General features: G+C 33.3%; 1 protein-coding gene across 6 annotated transcripts in view; it reads right to left on the bottom strand.

The window, feature by feature from the left end:
- Nucleotides 1-21,251, bottom strand: part of DGKB (diacylglycerol kinase beta) — a 682,497-nt gene that overhangs the window by 283,515 nt on the left and 377,731 nt on the right. For all 6 annotated transcript variants that reach the window (XM_087861011.1, XM_087861009.1, XM_087861012.1 and 3 more), the window contains one exon: nucleotides 10,099-10,163. In XM_087861011.1, coding sequence (XP_087717137.1) covers nucleotides 10,099-10,163 — 65 coding nt within the window. The remainder of the gene's footprint in view (nucleotides 1-10,098; nucleotides 10,164-21,251) is intronic.

Below are 21,251 nucleotides of genomic sequence, written 5' to 3'. Positions count from 1 at the left end.
TTAAATGGTCTTCAGAAGGGACTGAATGAGCAATGGGACAGTACTGAGAATTTATTCAGAGTTTGGTTGTGAAGAGGATAAAGTACATGATGCAAGCTGAAGAAAAGCAAGGCCAGGAGACTTTCTTTTCTTTTCTTTTCTTTTTTTTTTTTTAATGATGAAGAGAAACTAGGTAGAGCTTGTTTGGAAGCTGTTATAAAGACTTGCAGTGGTAAGGCAAGAAAGACATAGCAGAGAGGGGTAAAGTCTGCTTCAAGGTTGAGGGAAACAGAGGGTAGCGGTGAGACAGAACAGACACAGGTCACAAGGTGCGGTGGCCCTAGACTAACGGAAAGCTAGCTTATCCACCCTGTTTGAAGGATGAGGGAAGGAAGAATGTGGATGTAGACACATTGTTGCTTTGGTATTGGGAGTTAAGTTCATCACTTTCTACTGGGTGTTTTTTATTTTTTCTTATTGAAAGAGAAGTCAGGGTCGTCTCTAAGAGTAAATCGAGAAGGCTTGAAAAGAATGGGGGAATGTTGGAAATGGGAACTATGAGGATGGAGAGAGTAATGGAATAAGGAAATAGATGCAGGATTAATATTCAATGATGAATAGTCCGATCAGTTTGGTGATGATAAAAATCTGTCAATAAAAGTACAGTGAATGTGAAACTATAAGACTTTCCAAGCTAAGTGAAGAAAGGGCATATAGCTTCCTCCTGTTCTCTCGGGACACTCACTTGTGGAGGCCTGAGCTGCCATTCACAAGTACGGCTATCCTAAGCCATCACACTGTGAGAAAGGCTGGGTGACACAAAGAAGCCATCTGCAGGTGCTGTGATTGTTAATATTACGTGACAACTTGACTGACCACAGGGTGCCCAGATTAAACATTACTTCTGTGTGTGTGTGTGTGAGTGTGAAAGTTTCTGGATGAGATTAGCATTCAGCTGGAGGACTCAGTAAAGTAGATGACCCTCCCCAGTATGGGTAGGCATCATCTAAACTGCTAAGGGCCCGAATGGAACAAAAGACAGAGGAAGGAGAGGGAGGACCTGACTCACACAGTGCTCCAGGTAAGGTCTCAACCAACAACCAGCATCAGCCACCAGACATGAGAGAAACCACCAGCCAATCCAATCACTTCCAATCCTTTCTCCCCAGTTGAGGGGCTAGACATGATGAAAGAGACAAGTCATCCCTGCTTCACCCTGTTTGAAATGCTGACCCATAGAAACTACCCACATAAAAAAATGGCTATTTTATATCGCCAAGCTATCAAGTAGTTTGTTATGTAGCCATGGTAAACAGAAGAGATTTTGGTATGTGGAAGTGGAATGTTGCCACAATAAAAACAGAAAACATGTGACATTTGCTTTGAAACTGAAGGATGAACAGAATCTAGAGGGGACAGGTAGACAACGACAAGCCGTAGGAAGCCATTAGTGAGGGCATAGACAACATGGGAACAATCTTAATGGGTAAAGGAAATTGAACCCTAGTTATATGGTGACAAATATCTTGTTATAAAACAGTAGTAACAGGGATACCTTGACAATTCTTAGCATATTTTTGGCCCCTTATAGGTGTTTGTCAAATAAGATCTTAAAAAATACAATAAAGCTATATAGAGTTTCTGGTATTTTTCTTGCTAGAAGCAGAGATGGGAAGAGAGAAAATTCAGAGAAATTAGAATTAAAAGTTAAAATAAGTCAAGATATTGTACTTCTGCTAATTCTCTTCAGAAATCTTACCCATCAAGGAAATAATTTCTTCATATTTTAGGACGTGTGTGTGTGTGTGTGTGTGTGTGTGTGTGTGTTGCTTAAGATTCTCTACTTTGTGAAAACACTAGTCACGTAGAAAAATAAAACAGAATATACAAACTTCAAAATGTTGCCTAAGTGAGAATATTATTTTTCTATTAAAATTTTTTTTTTAATTTTTGTCAGGGAATTCTTTTTTTAAAGTATATTAGCCATTTGAGGTTAATATATTAGGATTACTTATTCTCAGTCAGAAAATAATGCTGAACATACCCATCTAAGAATATGTACTCCAAAAGGAAAGGAATTAGTAACTAACGCTCAGGTAGAGCAAGAGCAACAGAGGGCACCGAATTAGTCCCAGTTAGCCAGGCCAGAGGATTAGTCGGGGTAAAATTACCTTATAATGAAGGGATTAACCTCTTTGGAAAGAGTTCAAGATAGACTTACTTTATACTTAATATGTCCTATAAAACGGTGATATAAAAAGTGTTCTCAAAATTGTTCCCAGGGATAATTTCTACCAAGAATCAAGAGATTTTATTCTATAACAACCAAAAAACACTTATATTCTTGACACAGCAAATTCCAAAGCATATGGATATTATAAATTAGATATTCAAACTTAATATCAAATTAATGAACTTATATGGAACTGGCTGTATCTATACTAAAAAATGTAACAATCGGATGATATCCAATTCCAAATATCTATGAGTATTGAAAGAAAAATTTCTGTCATTGACATTGGTCAATGTCAAAGGCTCATTCCCCAAAGTCGGCTGTCCATTGTCTAATTAGTTTAGTGGATCCCCTCAGTCCCCAGAGCACAACTGGCTCGTGTCACAGTTTGACAGACTAATCTGAAAAAGGGAGTAGGGCTGAACACAAAGGAAATGGGAGCTTTAGTGTTTTTAACACAAAAGCACTTTGTAAACTAGGGATAAGGTTTCCAGAAACAGCAGCTTTAACTGCTGGCTAAGCTTATCTTTGGTTTTTGCCTAAAAATTGATCATTTATTTACTAAATACTAATTGATATATATATATATATATATATATAACTATATAAATCTAATATACACAAATATATGTGTGTGTAAACATATATATATGCTGTCACCTTGTAACAAAGAAGAAATAATTTACTTAAGTGTTTTAATTTTACAAATATTTCCCAAAAGTTTCCATGTAGGCATCAAATCTGTAATAATGGGTAGAAATGCTTCCCCTAAACTCCTTTCTTACTGTTTAGTATTCTTTCCTATAAGAAAATACACTGTATCTTGGATTATTCAGTTGTGATTTTGTAGACATCCCTATCTACTGTTACTTTACAAATCTCTTTTCTTAATTTGGTATCTTAGGAAGAGACTATGTGCTTGTATGTGTGTAGGTGAGTGTGTGTATATGAAACTTTTGCATAAAACACATGCAAATTCATGTAAAGCAAAAACACAAATCCTAGGAAAAGAAAGGCAAAAATCAAACAAGAAAATTTTTAGAATATTTGCATGAAAATGATACTAATAAAATGTAAGTATCTTGCAAACAGAAACTAGAAATAAATGTTTCTTCTTCTTCAGCTAAATCAGAGAACATATAAGCAACCCCTACATATGTGTGTGTATGTATATATATATATATATACATACACACTCAATGGTCACCTTAACTTGGGAGGCCCAATATCCTCTCCTCTGTATTAATCCAATGTAACCTTTTCTTCCTGTTTATATTTTTCTGCAGAACCTATCCCTATCTAAGTTTTCTATGTAACCCCAAATCCATTTGCCTCAGAGATATGAAAGATTCAGTGTCTAGCTGGATGCCCATAATACAAGAAAAAGCTCCTTTAATAAGTGTCTGCAGAATAAGTAATCAACCAAATCAACAGCAGATGAGCACTATTTTATCCAAACTTCAGGACCTTCACTGATACTTGTGTTACTGCAGTGGAAAAGAAAGAAAGAAAAAAAGAGAGAGAGAGAGCAAAAATAAAAACTTTGGCGAGAACAGTGAGAGGCAAAAAAGGAAGGAAGGAAAGTTATTGGATCTCTTCCTTATTTATCCTCCATTCCAAAGAACTATCTTATACACATGATTTTGAAGTGGAATAATTGGCATTCTGGTTTAATGAGACCAGGAAATGATGCAGGAAGATTCAGGTGAAATGAATCCCCTGCATCAGTGTACACACAACTCTGACCCATTTAACCATTCATATTTCTACCTGCTTAGATAAAATATTTATATGTGTTTCAACACACAAATGAAAATATATTAACAGAATGGCTCAACTACAAAATTATTTTAAAAGCCTTATCTTATAAATAAGAATATATATAATTATGAAAAATTTACATAATATAAAAAAGTGAAACTCTCAGAAAATATATATGTACACATATATGTAAATCTATGCATCACAAATGTATATGTATGCATATATATCTATATATTACCCATTTATCTATACACTAACTGGCTTATACACAGATCATAGTTTAGTTATATGGGAACACTGATTTAGTAATAGTGCTAACACAAAAAATTTAAAGAAATATTATTTAAAAGATATAATTGAGTAGTCATTCTAAGTGAGAATGAAAAATGAGCATGTTTCTATATTTTAAAAAGACCAAAATTGGTTAGGTACACAGAAAATGAAAACATAAAAAATGATTTAGGACACAGAATTCTCACAAGCATATAATTTTGTCCAAAAAGTCCCTGTACAACGCCGACTTTTCTAATGAATATTTTATTCAACATACTAAAAATGAAAATGCTTAACTTTTAATATCAGTAGTACCATTTCCCTAGTTTATAAAAGATGGTACCCCTTACGTAAAGTGGAATTATGTATATTCTTAAATAGATAAAATGTTTCACTATACGATCATGAAGCTGTCTTGACTGATGGTTACAAAAGTGAGATCAAATGCCTTAAAAACAATGCAGACTCCATTCTGTCTTCAGTTACATTGTTTTTAATGGAATATGAATATGTCTTTAATTTAAAAAATCAATTATTCTACAAATTTTAAAATACCAATAAAAATTATGTAAAAAATTTTAATTTCTGTTAATTTCAAAGTATAAGAAAAGATGAATTACTACAAACGAAATTCTATAAATACATATACTAAAAAAGTCCAGAGGAAAAACAGAAGGAATATCTTATTTGCCATACTGTGATTGACTCAAAAATAATGTAAAATATGTATGTAAAACACTATATCATGAAATTCATTGAAAGATAATTTTAATTGGCTTTTATTAAACACGTTTTAAAAATATTTACAGTATATGAAGAAAATTAGATATATGAATATGTCATCATGATAGAATACAATTTGAGTATTGCTCTTAAAGCTCTGAAAAATTCATTTTACTGAATTTAGAGAAACAACTTCTCATTGGTCTTTAAGTAATAAATAGAAATATCTGGTTATGATACAGCATTTTTCTATCACTACTGAAATATTATTTTATTCTTAACCCCACATTTTATTCTAGAACTTTAGCTGGAACTTTTCTGTCTAGATAATAATCAACAATTTTATTTCATTATTCTTGTCTGTCTGCTTTGTCTCTGTAACACCAAGGTAAAAAGTTAAAAAAAAAAAAAAGATTCAGAGGTTTTATTTCTCTATTAACTTGGAAATTATAGTATGTCACATTCATTGTAGTATGGAATATATGGAAAAATATAATTTCCAAGTTAAGAATAGATATACATGGTTTAAAGTAAATACAGGTATAAAACTGGCACTTCAAAATCAACAAGAATATTTTATAAGTTATTTTGACAAATAAAATATTAGCTTCTGTAAAATGTGTTTTATCATTTATGCAAAATCTATTTTATTGTCTTTAGCTTAATATCACATGTACACAACTTACAAAATTACTACAGAGACAGAGAGAGAAAGAGAGGGAGTGATTTTTTATACTGAGAAAGAGAGGGAGTGATTTTTTATACTCAGTCTTCAGTTCACCATCACCAGGAAAATATTAGTAAATGGTTGATAATTATATATTGCTGACCTATAAAGTTGATGATAACAAGTGCTAAACAAATCTACAAAGTTTGTATTATTCATTAGCAAGACATTGACAGTGCTCAGAGATTTACACAGTAGGATCCTTACTTGTTTATTAACAAGTCTTTGGAAATGAAATACATGAACACTGTACTGAAAAACTAAAAGGCATTATTAGTACCTGAAAGAACAGTTATTTAGAATGAAAACTCATTCTAGGTATATTTCAACTTTATTTTTTCTATTACATTTTTGGCACTATAAAAAGGGTGAACTATAAAAGTAGTTAAGTATTTAAAAGACAAATATACCACTCAATAATAATTAATTTAGTAAATAAATTTAGCAAATATCTACAAAATGCTCATTATGTTCCATGCCCTGTATAGATACTAAAGTCCCAGAAAGAGTCTCATCCTATGATCTCATCAAGCCTACTGTCAAGAAAAAAAAAAAAAAGAAAAAAGACAGAGAGAATCACTCCACAGAACAAGAGTGATTTTAAAGACATAGGCAAATTTTCTAAATTCATGTCTGTCATTAATTTCTTGGGTAATTTGGAGAGGCTACCTTCTTTTTTTATATTAGAGTTTATTAATATAGTGATGAAGTATACGTCTGGTATACCCCATTTGTCAGTTTTGTGTCTTCCTGCACACATGTGCAGGGTAAGGCCCTTTGACATATCTGATACCACTATGCAGATTATGAGTTAAACTGCTTTATTTAAATTCACACACCAATTTCAGTTTTCTAGTTGTAGATTTCTTCATAAAAAGCAGAAAGTAGAACAGGAATGAAGTATATTCCTCTGAAAAGGAGGCTAAGAAAACTATCTTTGTCTCATTGAGAGGGTTTGAGATCAGATACTTTTAAGTAAGTACTTAGGCATGGACTTAGTGAAATAGTATCTTTGTGGGGCACTGAGGGCCATCAGTGTTTGCTGGCAAATGGTATCAAGTGTTGTTCATTAAAAACTCGAATTAGTTCTTTGACAATAGGCTATAACTACAATATTAATAAATCTTTGTTAGATCACTAATACTTTTTCTATAACTAGTTCCATTCTGCATATTACTTGTAAGTCCTTGACAATGTTGCAAGATTTGTCTCATGGAATTAAACAGTTTTGTATTTTTTTCAGAATTATTATAAGCCTTCATAATGATCATTTTAACGGATGGATGTTTTAGTGTGTCAGCATACAACAATTAATATCATTTTTTTAAAGATTTTATTTATTTATTTGACAGACAGAGACAGCCAGCGAGAGAGGGAACACGAGAAGGGGGAGTGAGAGCGCTGGGCTCTTGCCCTGAGCCGAAGGCAGACACTTAATAACTGTGCTACCCAGGCGCCCCTAATATCATTTTTTTAAAGTAAGAACTTACAGTGCTCTATTCTACACCTGATCTTAGCCAAAAGGCTGAGAAGGGATACAATGCTCTACTCTTAAGAGAACAGGAGAACCAGTTACATATGTTATTATAAGAGCACAAATGTGACTGTTAATAGTAATAGTCAAGTTAATGTTTTAAATACGGATATCATATAATAAATGGTTTTAAATAATAGTAACATAAATACTCTAAAATAATAAGATTTTAGTTTGAAGAATATCTTAAAAGTTTAGAAAGTTAAATAGCATACTTTCTTTTAACAGTTAACTTAGATTTACGTAAAAATTTGGAAAAGAATATGATATAAACCTCTCTACTAGCACTCTCTTAAGCACCGGAAAAATCATTATCTTTCCTAGTTCTTTCAATTTCTGTCAGAAGAAACAGAGAGAGAACTATATATTTTGGTAATTAATTTCCTTAAGATAATGTTAGAAACATCAGGTTCTTTAAAATATAAATGAATTTCAAGGTGAGCATGCTAGAGGATAATATTAATGGCATATGATTTATTGTGACAAGGGATCTGATCTGAAACACCCTTATTAGGAGTATTTAAAAAAATCCATTTGCAAATTCCTCAAAATATGAAAGAGTGCTATTGCTGAACGTGTCTCACAGTTGAAATCTGAAAATCCGCCCTTTTAAGTATGAAATTGCTTGTGCACAACATGTGGCATATCTTCCTCATAAAAATTTATTAGAAAATTTTCGTATTCTGAATATGTCGTATTATAGTTTAGGGAATTATCTAAATGCTTGTAATTCTGACTGAAGACAATCTGCAAAAGAATAGATTGAAATGTATATGCCTAACTGACCTGGTAATATATGCGATTCTAGAGCTGTTAGCTGAAAAACAGATAACGCACTGCGCATCTACTATACCCCTGGCATTCTCTGAACTCACAATAGAAACATGTGAGCTGTGTCAATCCAAAAGGTCTTTTCTGTATTATCACTGTTCCAAATGAAATATTCCCTTTAAGCGATGCAAGATTTCTTCATCCCTCAAATTTACAAGTAAGCTTCAACAGGATATAGTTTAACACCTTTTAAATACATTGGGATGTACAAACACATTGCAGTACCACTATTGGGCAGTGAGGAATGTCATAAATTAGTACTGCAATCAATAATAAAAAATCAAGTAGATATATGTGAATAGGAGTCTTATTAAGAAGAATTAAAATTATTCTGGAGAACAGATAGCATTAACCTCAGACACTTGAGAGAGGATCTTATTGGCATTCTTATATATAGTATGTCAATTTGATTATCACATAAATATATTGATACGCTTTCTCTATACTTTTAATTCTCCTTTCTTCCCTCTGGCCCCATCTCTTCTGTTTCTCCCTTTCTCTCTCTCTCTGCTAAGTCTGAAACAAAAATGCCTTATTATTATCAAACTTTCCGCCCCATGTATTTCTTAAAGCCTTTAATGGGCTTTTAAATTGTGAAACTCCTGGATGGGGGACACTGCATTCCTCATTCTCAAACAACAATTATTTTTTTGCTTGAAATCTATTTCAATATAAGAATATCAACATATGAACGCTTCATGGAATGGCATTTGACTAAGCACAGGCTAGATTGTATAATATGGTTTTATGTACATTAACAATTATGTTCATTTCCAGGACATTCAAAGTATATTATCATGTGATGAAATCTACAATATGGTTTCATTGTTAGATCAATTTATTTTCATGTAGTTCATGAAATAAAATTAAATCTTGTAAAATGAAAATGTCTATACTACATATAAAGAAAACTTGCAGGTGCAAAATTTTAATGAGATTTCTACTAAATTTTATAATACACATGGCACAAAATTCACACAAGAAAGTATGCAGTAAACATTTAATCTCCACCCCAACCATTTAGTCCCCTTTTCCAGGAGGAACCAGAGTTAAGAGATTTTGCGAATCCCTCTAAAGATACGATGTTGCATGTGTACATACTCATATAGACACTTCTTCCATTTTCCTCAAAACAACAATTGTACCTGGCTGAACTATGACAGAAAAGGCAAAACGTAATATCATGATTTATGATTTCCAGGGTTGTTAAACTAGCCAAATACAGGGACTACAGAGCCTTGGGTTTTGAACATTAATATATAAGTCACTTAAATATCTACATAGAAAGGCGGATTATGAATTTGTATGTTTGTGAAATGAACATAGTAGAAATGGGTACCATTGAAGCAAAGAGGATTCACTTTTTCTATCCCATTTTTCTAGGGGTGGAGAGGAGATAGCCTTCTGTCTAAAAATGGGAAAGATACAAAACCAAAACTTTCCCTATATCCCTGAATATCCGTAAGTGTCAACATCCACATTTGGAAGGGAAAAATGTGTATTACTACAGTACCAAAACTAATTCTGATCGTCAAGGCTCTTCTCCTTGAAGAATAAATCTTTACAGTTAGTTTATGTTAGCATTGATAATTCTCTGGTTTATTTTCCATTTAGTTGAGGCCAATACCATGGACAGTACAAAGATGCCAGGCCTTACCTGATACTTTTGCAATACATAGTTACTCAGCATTATCAAATCACAATCCCATGTTTTTCTTTGGGATTTAAGAAGATCACTCTCATATCCTTAGCCATGTAAAGACTTCCCATATATCTTATTATTTTCACCTTATATGTACTTGAAATTCTTCTTTTCAACACATGATAATGGACTAGAGATGACCACTACATTCCTCTTCATAGTCCCATTAAAACCAAAGGAAAAATTAAATTCATTTACAGTTTTGTCTCAATACTTACACACACCCCCAATGTTATTCAGCCATTATATGTAAAATGTTTTATAGTGATCCTTTTCATGACATAATTCATCAACAGCAACCGCAATTATAATTTTATCATTTGTTACCTTACCTACTGTTGAATTTTTCTGGGTGTTTTTCTCTCATGATGTGGAATCTGTGTGCAATGGAAGCGTCCTAAAGAGAGAAAAAGAAAAGAAAAATGAGGCAGTTTATGATCCTACTATCTTGTGGAAATAAAGATTAAGAGACAAAAATTAATTAACAATATTTTTAAATTAACTCTTTCTTAACAGTATCATTGCCAAGAAGATATTCTGAAATTAGGCAAAAATGAGTAATCTACACAAATTTAGTGTACGTGTGATTTATGTCATCATTTCACCACTGGTTACTTGTCATAGTGACTTCTAGGAGCTGATTTCTATTTAATTTATCTATCTCCTTTATTACCTGGCTTTGGCCTCATGATCAAAGTATGTTTAAGATAGTGTCTATGAACATAAATGTTAAAAAGTAGTTGAAAATATTGTTACACGTAGCTGGAAGGATGGCCTAAGTGGAGGAGTAATCAGGTGGAGTAGTTTCTAGTCCTGTGAGATTAATTATGAGTAAAAAGATAGTGTGAGGGTGCATATATAATAAAGTATAATACAGGACTTCAAAGTTTGCTAAGAGTGTCTTGAATGTGTAATTATTAACTGTTCACTCCACAAGCAACGTTCTGACATATCTTATTTTGCTTAATGGAGAAAAGGAAGCAACAAAGAGAAAAAAAAAATATTTCTGGAGAATTGGTGACAAGTGTAACTAGACTCTGAGACTCCAAATGCACCAGTTCTGAACCCTAATGGATTTCCTTCTTTTAAGAAATCCATTCAGAGTTTCTATGAGACAGAATCACACTGAGCATGTGAGATTGGTGGAAGATTGCGATTCAAGCTTTTCAAACACAGACTGTCCTTGCTGACTTTAAACAGTTGCCTCTGTTATATTCCAAGCAAGAAGATATTTTCCCATTCTTCATCTACACATGATTAATCACTCCAATGAGAAACTAATATATTTACCAGTCATCTCAATAGAAACAGGGCTATTGTTTGGATTAACTGTTAATTTTGTTTCATAGTGCAGAAGAGAAAAAAAAGAAAAACCAAACACAAAGGAAATAAAGAAGTTGTGTATTTGAGAGAATCTCGAAAACACTAATCAAGGATTAAAAGTCTAATGAATGAAATGAAAAGGCTAATGTGCTTACTCATGCATAACAAAGCATGAGGCACAACAAGAGAGGGACCAATGCCCACTGCAGATGGCAGACCGAGTTGCTTTTCCCTACAAGATAAAGCTGTAATAGCACTGTAATTTTTTCTGTACATTTTATCCTCTAAAAATCATTAAGTAATTGAATTAATCCACAAGAGAAAAGGACACAAAGATATAGACAGGTGTACACAGAGATACTTATTAAAAAGCTACTATAAAAACCCCTGTATGGTTTGATATTCTAAGATATCTTTGTTCTATATACACGGTCAACTTCCTGGTTTGTTAAGAAGTAGGAATATCAAGATGGTTCACTTTTATTGGTTCAATAGCTCTCAAATCCAGTCACAGAGTTTCTTCCTCTTTTTTTTAGTTCTCACTAATAAGCCATAAATACATTCCATCTTAGAATGTTGTCTTATTGTGATATGAAATTACAGATAAAAACGTGAGCTGGGCTATTTATGATATATTATGTGCCTTGATCATTAATTTTTTTAAAAAAACATTTATTTTGACTTTATCCCTAATCTGGTTCAAAATCAATTTGTAATACCTTATAATTAAATGCATACATCCAGCAGACCAGTTGAACAAAAAGCAAAAGAATATGATTCAAGTCCTAAGAATGGATGATCAATATTGGTTATCCATAGGGAGACCATCATTGAATTTACTTCTGCTTGAATTATTTGTTCCTGCTAACGTAGAGAACTAAGAATTTTAAAAATAGACTGTGTAGTATAATTTGCTTCACAAGCACATATTTTTGCAATAACAGATATCTTCCTTCTCAAAGCAACATAAAAGAGACAAAGTGGAAAAAAGAAAGGAGAGAAAAGGCAAAGGAGAAGAAAAGAGAGAGTATCTGAAGAAGATCATTTAATTAAACTGGACTATAACTGAGTAAACTCCCAGAAATATAGAACACCAAATAGCCAAGGATAAACTGAATGTTAGCTCTATCTCCAAGATACTTGGGCAATGGCTCATGTAGTAAAAGAGGGGATAAATAAAAACTAGTAAGGAACACTGGCATGCCTTTTCCATGTGTTGAATGGGTTTCACCACAAAGAGAAAGTTGGCATTGCTAACTACAGGACTGATAAGACACAATGACAGCAGGTGTTCACCTGGATGAGAATTCAGACCAAATTCCCATGGGACCCTATCCCTTTGGCATAACCCCAAGAGGCTAAAAAAGAACTGCCAAACACTGTAAACTTATCCAGCAGCCATATTTCAGAGACACTTAGGACTCCCTAACAGGAGACCAAATAAGAAAAATAGTGTCAGGTTTTACATAAACTTTGCCCTTTCTGTCTCTATGCACCACACTCATAAGGAACAAAAATTAATCAACATAACTTCCATACTCTAGAACGGACAAACTTTAAATTTAGACAGACTCTTACTTCCAAGACTTGTGACTTTGAGTAAATTACTTATTCACTGTAAGTCACAACTTCCTTATCTTTAAAAGAGGTAACTGATACGTATTATAGTATTTTGGTGAGATTTTTTGAGATTGTTTTGTATAGCTGAGGTGTTCATATACTTTATATCCACATCAGAATTTTACTGAAAGTAAAAGGGGATGCCAGAACATAGTTAAGTTGCATAATTTTGAAATATGTGTTCAATGACTCTCAAATTGGTTTTATTATTTCCTGAAATTATAAAATACTTTTATTTTAAATTAATTTAAAACTTAAAATCAGATTTAAGAAATAAAAATAAAATAAATCCATCTTTATTAAAGCAAAACAAATTTAAATATCATGTTAATTTTCTAAGTAGCAGAAAGTAGTAATTTATATACACACACACAATATACAAATATTCATATATCAGAGAATCAGCTTCTTAGCTGTTACTGTTACTTTTCTGATGAGTGATTTTTCTTTTCCTATAAGGGCTTATTATTTTATTTGTTAAAAAATAAAGTCACTCTAAATATCCAAAGTTACATTTTAAGTTATTAATTTAAAATTTCTGACTATTTCTGTGGATCATAACATTTTAAATTGAGAAAATAAAAGCACTGAGACACCTGCACCTATAACAAACTCTACTAAATATTTCCAATGGATTTTTTTGAGGTATTATTAACATACCACAAAATTCATCAATTTTAAGTATACCATTCAATGAGTTTGAACAAAGGGATACAATAACCACTTTCACAAACATGATATAGAAAATTTCTACCACTCCAAAAAGTTCTCTAATGCCCTCTGTATTTATATACTTTTATACTTACACATATCCCCATCACCACCCTCAAAAGACACCCATCTGCTTTCTGTCATTGTAGATTCCTTTTTCTAAAAATTCCCATAAATGGAATTTAAAAGTACTCCTTTATGGCTTTCTTCACTTACTGTAACATGTTTAAGATTTGGTCATTTGTTCAACTACCAGTGGTTTGTCACCCTTTATTACTAAATAGTATTCAGTTGAATAGATATACCACAATTTGTTTACTTACTAACTGTTGGCATTTGACATTTTAGGAATAAAGCTGCTATGAAGTTTAAAGCACAATTCTTTTCACAGACATGTGTGATTATATCTTTTGAGTAAATACATAGGATTGAGACTGCCCAGCTGTATGATAAAATTTATATTTAACTTTATAAAAAATTACCACATTATTTTGCAGGGTAACTTGTACCATTTTGCACTTCTACCAGTAATTTTCGAGAGTTCCAATTACTCCACATCTTTACCAAGATTCCACATCCACAACAATCCTCGGCAATTTTTTTAAATTTTATCATTCTAATACATATGCAATGGCATCCCTGCTTAGCCTTAACCATGTGAGCCAGCACCATTTGCTTCACTAGAGGGGTCTGTCACTTCTAACGAAAATATAAGATACGAAAGCTCTGGTGTAGACTTAGATGTATGTTTCCAGCTCTACCACAGCCATTCATCCTTGAAGATCTTACATGTTCTCAGCAATGAGCACTCTCTGGAATGCTACTAGCAGTTTCTACATCACAATCACCCTACATATAGCCTCAAGGGTTTTAAAGGACTCTTCTATTTCTATCCAATTTCTCTGAAAAAAAAAATTCAGAAACGATGTGCTTAGAATCTCCCTTGAAGAACTTTAAGCTGTCAAACTGATAACGATCTTTTTCTTTGGTTAAACTACACTTTAAATAAAAGAATTAAGTTTAAAAATTCAGCATATCATAACGGTTTAAATAAATTTTCCTTATGATTGACTGACGTTGATTATCTTTTCATACACTTTGATCCATATTTATTTTTGTGTGGAGTAGCTATTCAAGTCCTTTATCCATTTTGTCTATGCACATTAAAAATATTTATATTAATAACCATACCGACAGTAATTAGCAATAATTAAATATTTACTACTCTTAAGACACTATTTTAGGAGCTCTACATGTAGCATTTCATTTAATCTTCACAAAAATTTTATGAGTTACCTACTGTTATCTACACTTTATGAATGAGAAAACAGGATTATAGAGTTTAGAACCCTTCCAGACCATACAGGAAAAAGCTGTGGAATTCACAGGGGAATACAGGTAATTGCCTTCAGGTCTTTTATATTTTTTGCTAGCATTGAGAAAGCCACGCAATTGCAAGTATTTCCCAAATTTGTTTTTTTATTTCTTTTTGTTTACCTTGTAGAGTTTTAAATTTTTATATTTCAGACATATCAACCCTTTTTTTTTGAGTTTTCAGTCATTTTTAGAAAGATCCTTCTTTTTCCATAATTAAGCAGGATATCTTTTGTTTTTGCCCTTAAAATATCCTATTTTACACTCTATTACTTGAATCACTTCATATTTATACATATTATATATACTAATAGAATTTAATAATCTACTTTTCCCTCTTTGTTTGCCTACACAGTTAATTCTGTAATAAATTTCCACCTTTCTCTCTATATATGTTACTTCTGAACTATACCAAACCATGTTAAATATTCTAGTTTTGTAATACATTTTCATATTTGCTTGGGCTAGAATCACCCAAAGTGATTCTAATCACTGGAACTTGGTAAAGTTTTTGCAGATGTGATCAAGTTGCAGATTAATATTGCTTGGGACCAATGGTTCCTTTCTGCCTTGCACTTTCTCTCTTTTGGAAAAGTTATGTCTATTCTACTATGTTATTTTGAAAGCAGATAACTTGCTTTCTAGTTTCACAGGCCCACAATAGAGAAGAAGTCTGCCCATATGAATCATGCTGAGTCTCACCTACAATAGATTTCAATGATTTATATAAGATTTGGGACTGGGAGCTGATGATATTGAGATGGGCCTTTTGCCTTGAGTTGATGATATAATAGACTGAGACATGTGGAGATACTGAAATGAGGTGAAAATATTTTGCAGGGGACAGTGAGCAGATAGTAGTGGGATGAATGGCAACCCCTAAATATATCTGTCCTTAATCCCTGGATCCTGGAAATGTCACCTTATATGGTGAATGTTTTACAAATGTGATTAAAGATCTTGAAATGAGGAGATTATCCTGAATTATTTAAATAAGACCTAAATGCCTTCACAAATGTCCTTATAAAGAAGAGACACAGGGATATCTGCCATACAGAAGGGAGGAGGCAATGTGACCATCCAGGTAGAGATTCCAGTGATGCAGCCAGACATCAAGCAATGCTGACAGCCACCAGAAGCCAGAGGTGGCAAAGAACAGATTCTCCCCTACAGCCCCTCAAGGACCCATGAACCTGTTGACACCATGATTTCTGCCTAGGGATATGAAGTTTGGACTTCCAGACCCTTGAACTGTGAGAGAATACAATTCTATTATTTTAAGCCACCAAGTTTGTGGTAATTTGTTACAGCAGGCACGGGAAATTGATACATCATTTATTCCTACAGCTTGTTTCAGGAAAGCATCTTAATTTTGTCTGAATCCTTATTTTATTCTCTCAATTCCAACTGCATTATTTTTTATATTTAACATGATGTTTAAAATCTGTAATTTAACAAAAAGGAATAAAAGAAGATGAAAATAGGCATCACAAATTCTATATGCCGCATAAAGTGGGCATGAAACAAGCAGCAAAACCTTAGAAAGGTAGAACTTCTTGCCTTTACAGGAAAGACTTAATTCAACCCGAGATACTCCTGCTGCGTATCTATTCAACATGGCATTAGAGGTCTTTAGAAATACGATAGATTAAAAAAAAAGAGATACATGTATTATAAAGAAAGAGAAAAACTATCCTTATTTATAGATGACATAATATTCTATATAAAAAATCCAAAAGAACCGAATGAACTCCACATAACTTAAGGGTTTAAGGAGCTGTCCAGATATACAAATAGCATATAAAATTAGTAGAATTAAACACATTAAAACAAAGTAATAGAAAATTACCCCATTCACAGTAACAACAACAATTAAAGGTACCAGGGGAAAGTAACTACCAGTGTGAGTCCTACAGAAGGAAACGATCATTCCTGAAAGACAGACGCATACTGTTCTGAGTTGCAATGATTTAAGGAGCTGGAGTTAGAGGGTATGAGAGGTGGTATAGTTTCTTCTCAACTTGAGCATCAGTGAAAGCACATGAACTTTTCTCTATAACATGGCATTTACTGTCTCTTGGAATTGGTTTTTGAGGCGCGCGTGTGTGTGTGTGTGTGTGAATCCTCAGGAACTCTGAGGCATCAAGTTGCACGTCTGCAACTTACCCTGCTGTGAAAACTTCAGATGCAACCCATTGTGGACTTCTGTTAGCTAGCTTTTGATTATACTCCTGGGACACCCAGGGCATTTTTCTAGAATTAAAAATTTAGACTTAGAGAAATGCACTACTGCGAGCAAGATGACAGGTGTTAGTCATTTAGAGCCAGTCCCTAGGGTAGGATATGGGATTTGCTGAATGGCAGATGCAGGTTCAAAAGCCGAGCTTTCAATGAGGAGACTTTCGCAAAGAGGTGGCTTCACTGTGAGCAGACTTCTCATGAATTTTTTAAATTAAGAAATTCCTTTAAATTACCTTCTTTTGGACGATGGCAAAAGTTATAATTAAGTTTCAGTTTAAATTACTTCTCTCAAATTTTATAATTTTCTTTTGTTTTGTTCCCAATTATTCAGTAAAGTTGGAGAGAGCCATGCCACTCACTCTGTGTGTCCATGTTCTAGAGGGAAGTATGACTTGGGGTCATATGTTAGATGAGGCCTGTCCCCACGTCAGCGTCTTCCGACTCTCTTTTCCATTTATCAAGAGACCCTTAGGAAGGTGGTAGCTTTACGCTGAGAGAAGCTCAGTGTCCCATAAAAAACAGATGATATACTAGGGGCACGAGGGAGGTTCAGTCGGTTAAGTGTCTGCCTTCAGCTCAAGTCATGATCCCAGGGTCCTGGAATCGAGCCCCACCTCATGCTCCTTGCTGGCGGGGAGCCTGCTTCTCCCTCTGCCTGCCGCTCCCCCTGCTTGTGCACTCTCTCTCTCTGACCTATAAATAAATAAAACCTTAAAAAAAATAAAACAAATAAAATGTCTAATTAAATAAAATAGTTATTACATGGTACCTGGAAATACTAAACTTTCTCATTTTAAGAAGTAAAACACCTGAAATAATTTGTTATTATTTCAAAAAATGAAACCAAAGTTGCCTTATTACCTAAAAGCTCCCTGTAAGTTTAGATGTATGCATTAAGAATAAAGTATATACAGGGGTGCCTCGGTGGCTCAGATGGTTAAGCACCTGACTCCTGCTTTTGGCTCAGGTCATGATCTCAGGGTCATCAGACTGAGCCCCACATGAGGGGCTTGGGATTCTCTCTTTCTCCCTCCTCCCCCTCCCCGAACCCTGACATGCAGTCACTCCCACTCTCTTAACTAATTAAGCGTATACACAGAAACTTTTCTGGCTTTATCAAAGAGTGATGTATCCCACATAAATATATTTCCACTATATGTTAGACACTAAACTTCTAAATTTAACTAATTTGGGCTAAAAACTATTTTATATCTATAGATTTAACTTAGTTAAGCTTAACAGATTAATCCCTTGTCTCAATAAAATTGATATACAGCATCCTGTTTAAGCTACTCTTAATGGCCAGGGCTATCCTGTCAATTCTTAATGGCCAGGGCTATCCTGTCAGGTATCATAGACCTCGTACAGCAACACACTGTGGCCCTCAATGTGAGAGGGGTTGTTCGCTCTACACTGAATCACTTCAGACTACTATGTTGTGCTTTCTAGTGTTCTTAAGATTTTTTTTATTTCTTTCCTCTTCCATCATATCAAACACTTAACTTTCACTTCTCACTATAAGAACACACATTTCCTTAGCGGTTTCCTCCTATTTCACTGATTTCAATTTTCATATTCTGAAAAGAAATGGAGCCTTACAATATGAAAACTAGAATTGACCATAAATATTGTTCCTAGCCTGGATGAGCAAAGTGGATTAAACAAAGCCAATACAAGTCTGGAATATGGCCAATAAGCACAAAAGAGGCTAGATAGTCTATGGGTTCTCCTACAAGTGAATTTCAGTAATTTTGTGCATGAACTTTGAGATAATCATTATAACCTAAGCATTTTATTATACATAATTCCTAGATGGCCATTTTACTCCAAAATCAAAAGCTAGTAGGACACTTATCTTTGATAAATAAACATTATTGGGGTGTAAATATTATATTTCCATCTCCTATAAAAATTTGTTAAAATTTTAAGAGATTATGGCAAGAGTGAAAAGAACATACAAATTATTAGTTTGAGTTTCAATCATGAAACAGAAAGCCCATACTTGAAATTACACAGTAAAATGAGAAGATTCTACGTACATTTTAATAATCTCATTAAAAATTCCTGTTGTTTAAATATATTTTACACAGAAGAGATCATGAAACCAAGCAGACTAGTTCAAGTCATTAGGAAAAAAATATCTGACCTCAGAGAATCTAGAGACGTGCCAAGAAGAGAACCTAAATCATAAATCCCACTCTTGTTCTACAGCATATAACACACAGGATTAGCACTACCCGAAGACTTCTAGAAGTTTCTTCACCTTATCCTTAAACTCTGTGAACACACTTGTCAAAAGAATAAACTTAGAATACATACACTATTATCACAACTATATAATTTCTATGATCAAAATGCTCCTTTAAATAAAAATTTTGTTTTCCTAAACAAATTCTAATTTGTTTTTACTGGATTAAAAAGACTACATTTCTCTCAAAGTGCTTCTTTTGATTAAAAAATCCTGGATTTGGAGGCCTAGAAATCTCAAATGAAGCAAACGTATAGACTACATAATTAGTGAATGAAGTGTAATTCAAATAAACTGCTTTATAATTTTAGTTTTATTACTAATGTGGAACAATCTAAGAAGATCTTAATTACATGAAAATCCATGAAAGCCAAATTTTTAACAGTTTTAGTAACAGTGAATCATTAGATCAGGAGCTCCCTTTCTACAGAGCCTAGGGCCAAAACTAAAGAAAGAAGTGTGCAGTAATATGGACAGATTGGTGCCTAAGTAGCAAAGCTAATATTTAAATCAAAATTATTATTTTAAACCGTACAATAAAATTCAAAATTTTCAAATTTTACAGTTTTGGTGAGGCAATGATTAAATTAGTCTATAGTAAAACTCTACACGTAGTAAAACTCAACTCAAACCACGGCATAAACCTGAAATTCTGGAGAAAGACTAGTGTTACAGAGTAGTCCTGGAAAGGGAAACTACACATTCCTCTTCAAAGGGTACAGAGTGAATCAAACCCATGTGAAAATGTTGTGCTTTGGGTCTACAGAGGAGGACATCAGTCAGTATGCACAGATACTCTTCCCATGCCTAACAAGAGAGAAGTCTATACCTTTCTCACATTTAAGGTCTAGGATAGGCTCAAAGTCTATGAAAATAGGCCAGGGCTCCAGGGAACGAGAAACAGAATGCTACACATGATGTTAAGGCATTAAGGACATACAACAGTGTCTAATTTACTGAAACAAGGAAGAGAGTGGCTTGCTTTTAGCCAGGGAACACAGTAATTAAAAGCCCATGCTCTCAAAAAAAAAAAAAAAAAAAAAAAAAGCCCATGCTCTACTGTCCCTACAATCTGACAAATAGCTCCTATACTCATGCCATCACTACAATGATTTTTCTTCACCTGAAAAATGAAAACAGCCCATATCTTACTCATCAGGTTAATACTAAGATCATTTTTCAAGGATCATTTGTGTAAGGATTTTTACCCATTGGCACAGAGCCTGACAGTAAACATAACAAGAAAGGTATTATTTCGTTGCTCAGGTAATGGGCAAATAAAAACTACTAGCCTAAGAGAAGAAGAAACAAACTGATGGCGCCGTAACAAAGAACTGATTTGCTTCCTTATGTATAACCTAACTAGAAAATATTTACCAAAAAAAACTTTGCAAAGATGACCAAATGCCTAGAATATTTCACAAATCCTGCTAGTGTCCACTGAATATTGAATAATATGTTGGTTGTTAATTTTTAAAAAAATATCTCCATTGTAAAATTCTTATAATTTTTGCATTCTTCTTTCCCAATTTGGGGAAAAATGATAAGTATTTGAGCTTAAATACTAATTTATTTATTTTAAACTTGCCTGAAATATTGGATTGAGAAAAATCAAGTCAATATCATATATTTCTTTCTTTTCACAGTAAACTAGATCCCTAGCTCTGTTTTAGTTTCTAGAAACCTTAAGTATTTTGTTGATATCTATTATCTCCAATAATCAAGATATCTTTTTCAGTTAAAACAGAAAGATTGGATCCATCAACGACATTTATGTCTGAGGTGGATTTGGTCATTACAGTACTCATTCAATCTGATAAAAGCTGCAAATGTATTCACTGCTTTGATGTAATTTCAGCAAATGTGCAAAGAAAGTCTTGTCTTTGAATACCCAGGGGGTTGATATGTGAATAGCATTTTTCGTAATATCTGAAACTAGGCATATTTCTTGCATTTGCAAAATAAAGT

The sequence above is a fragment of the Ursus americanus genome, chromosome 3 (assembly GCF_024610735.1).
Source record: "Ursus americanus isolate L20-20 chromosome 3, mUrsAme1.1.p, whole genome shotgun sequence".
Lineage (NCBI taxonomy): Eukaryota > Metazoa > Chordata > Mammalia > Carnivora > Ursidae > Ursus > Ursus americanus.
Note: the sequence above shows the minus strand (reverse complement) of the source record. Positions and strands in the feature narration are given on the sequence as shown.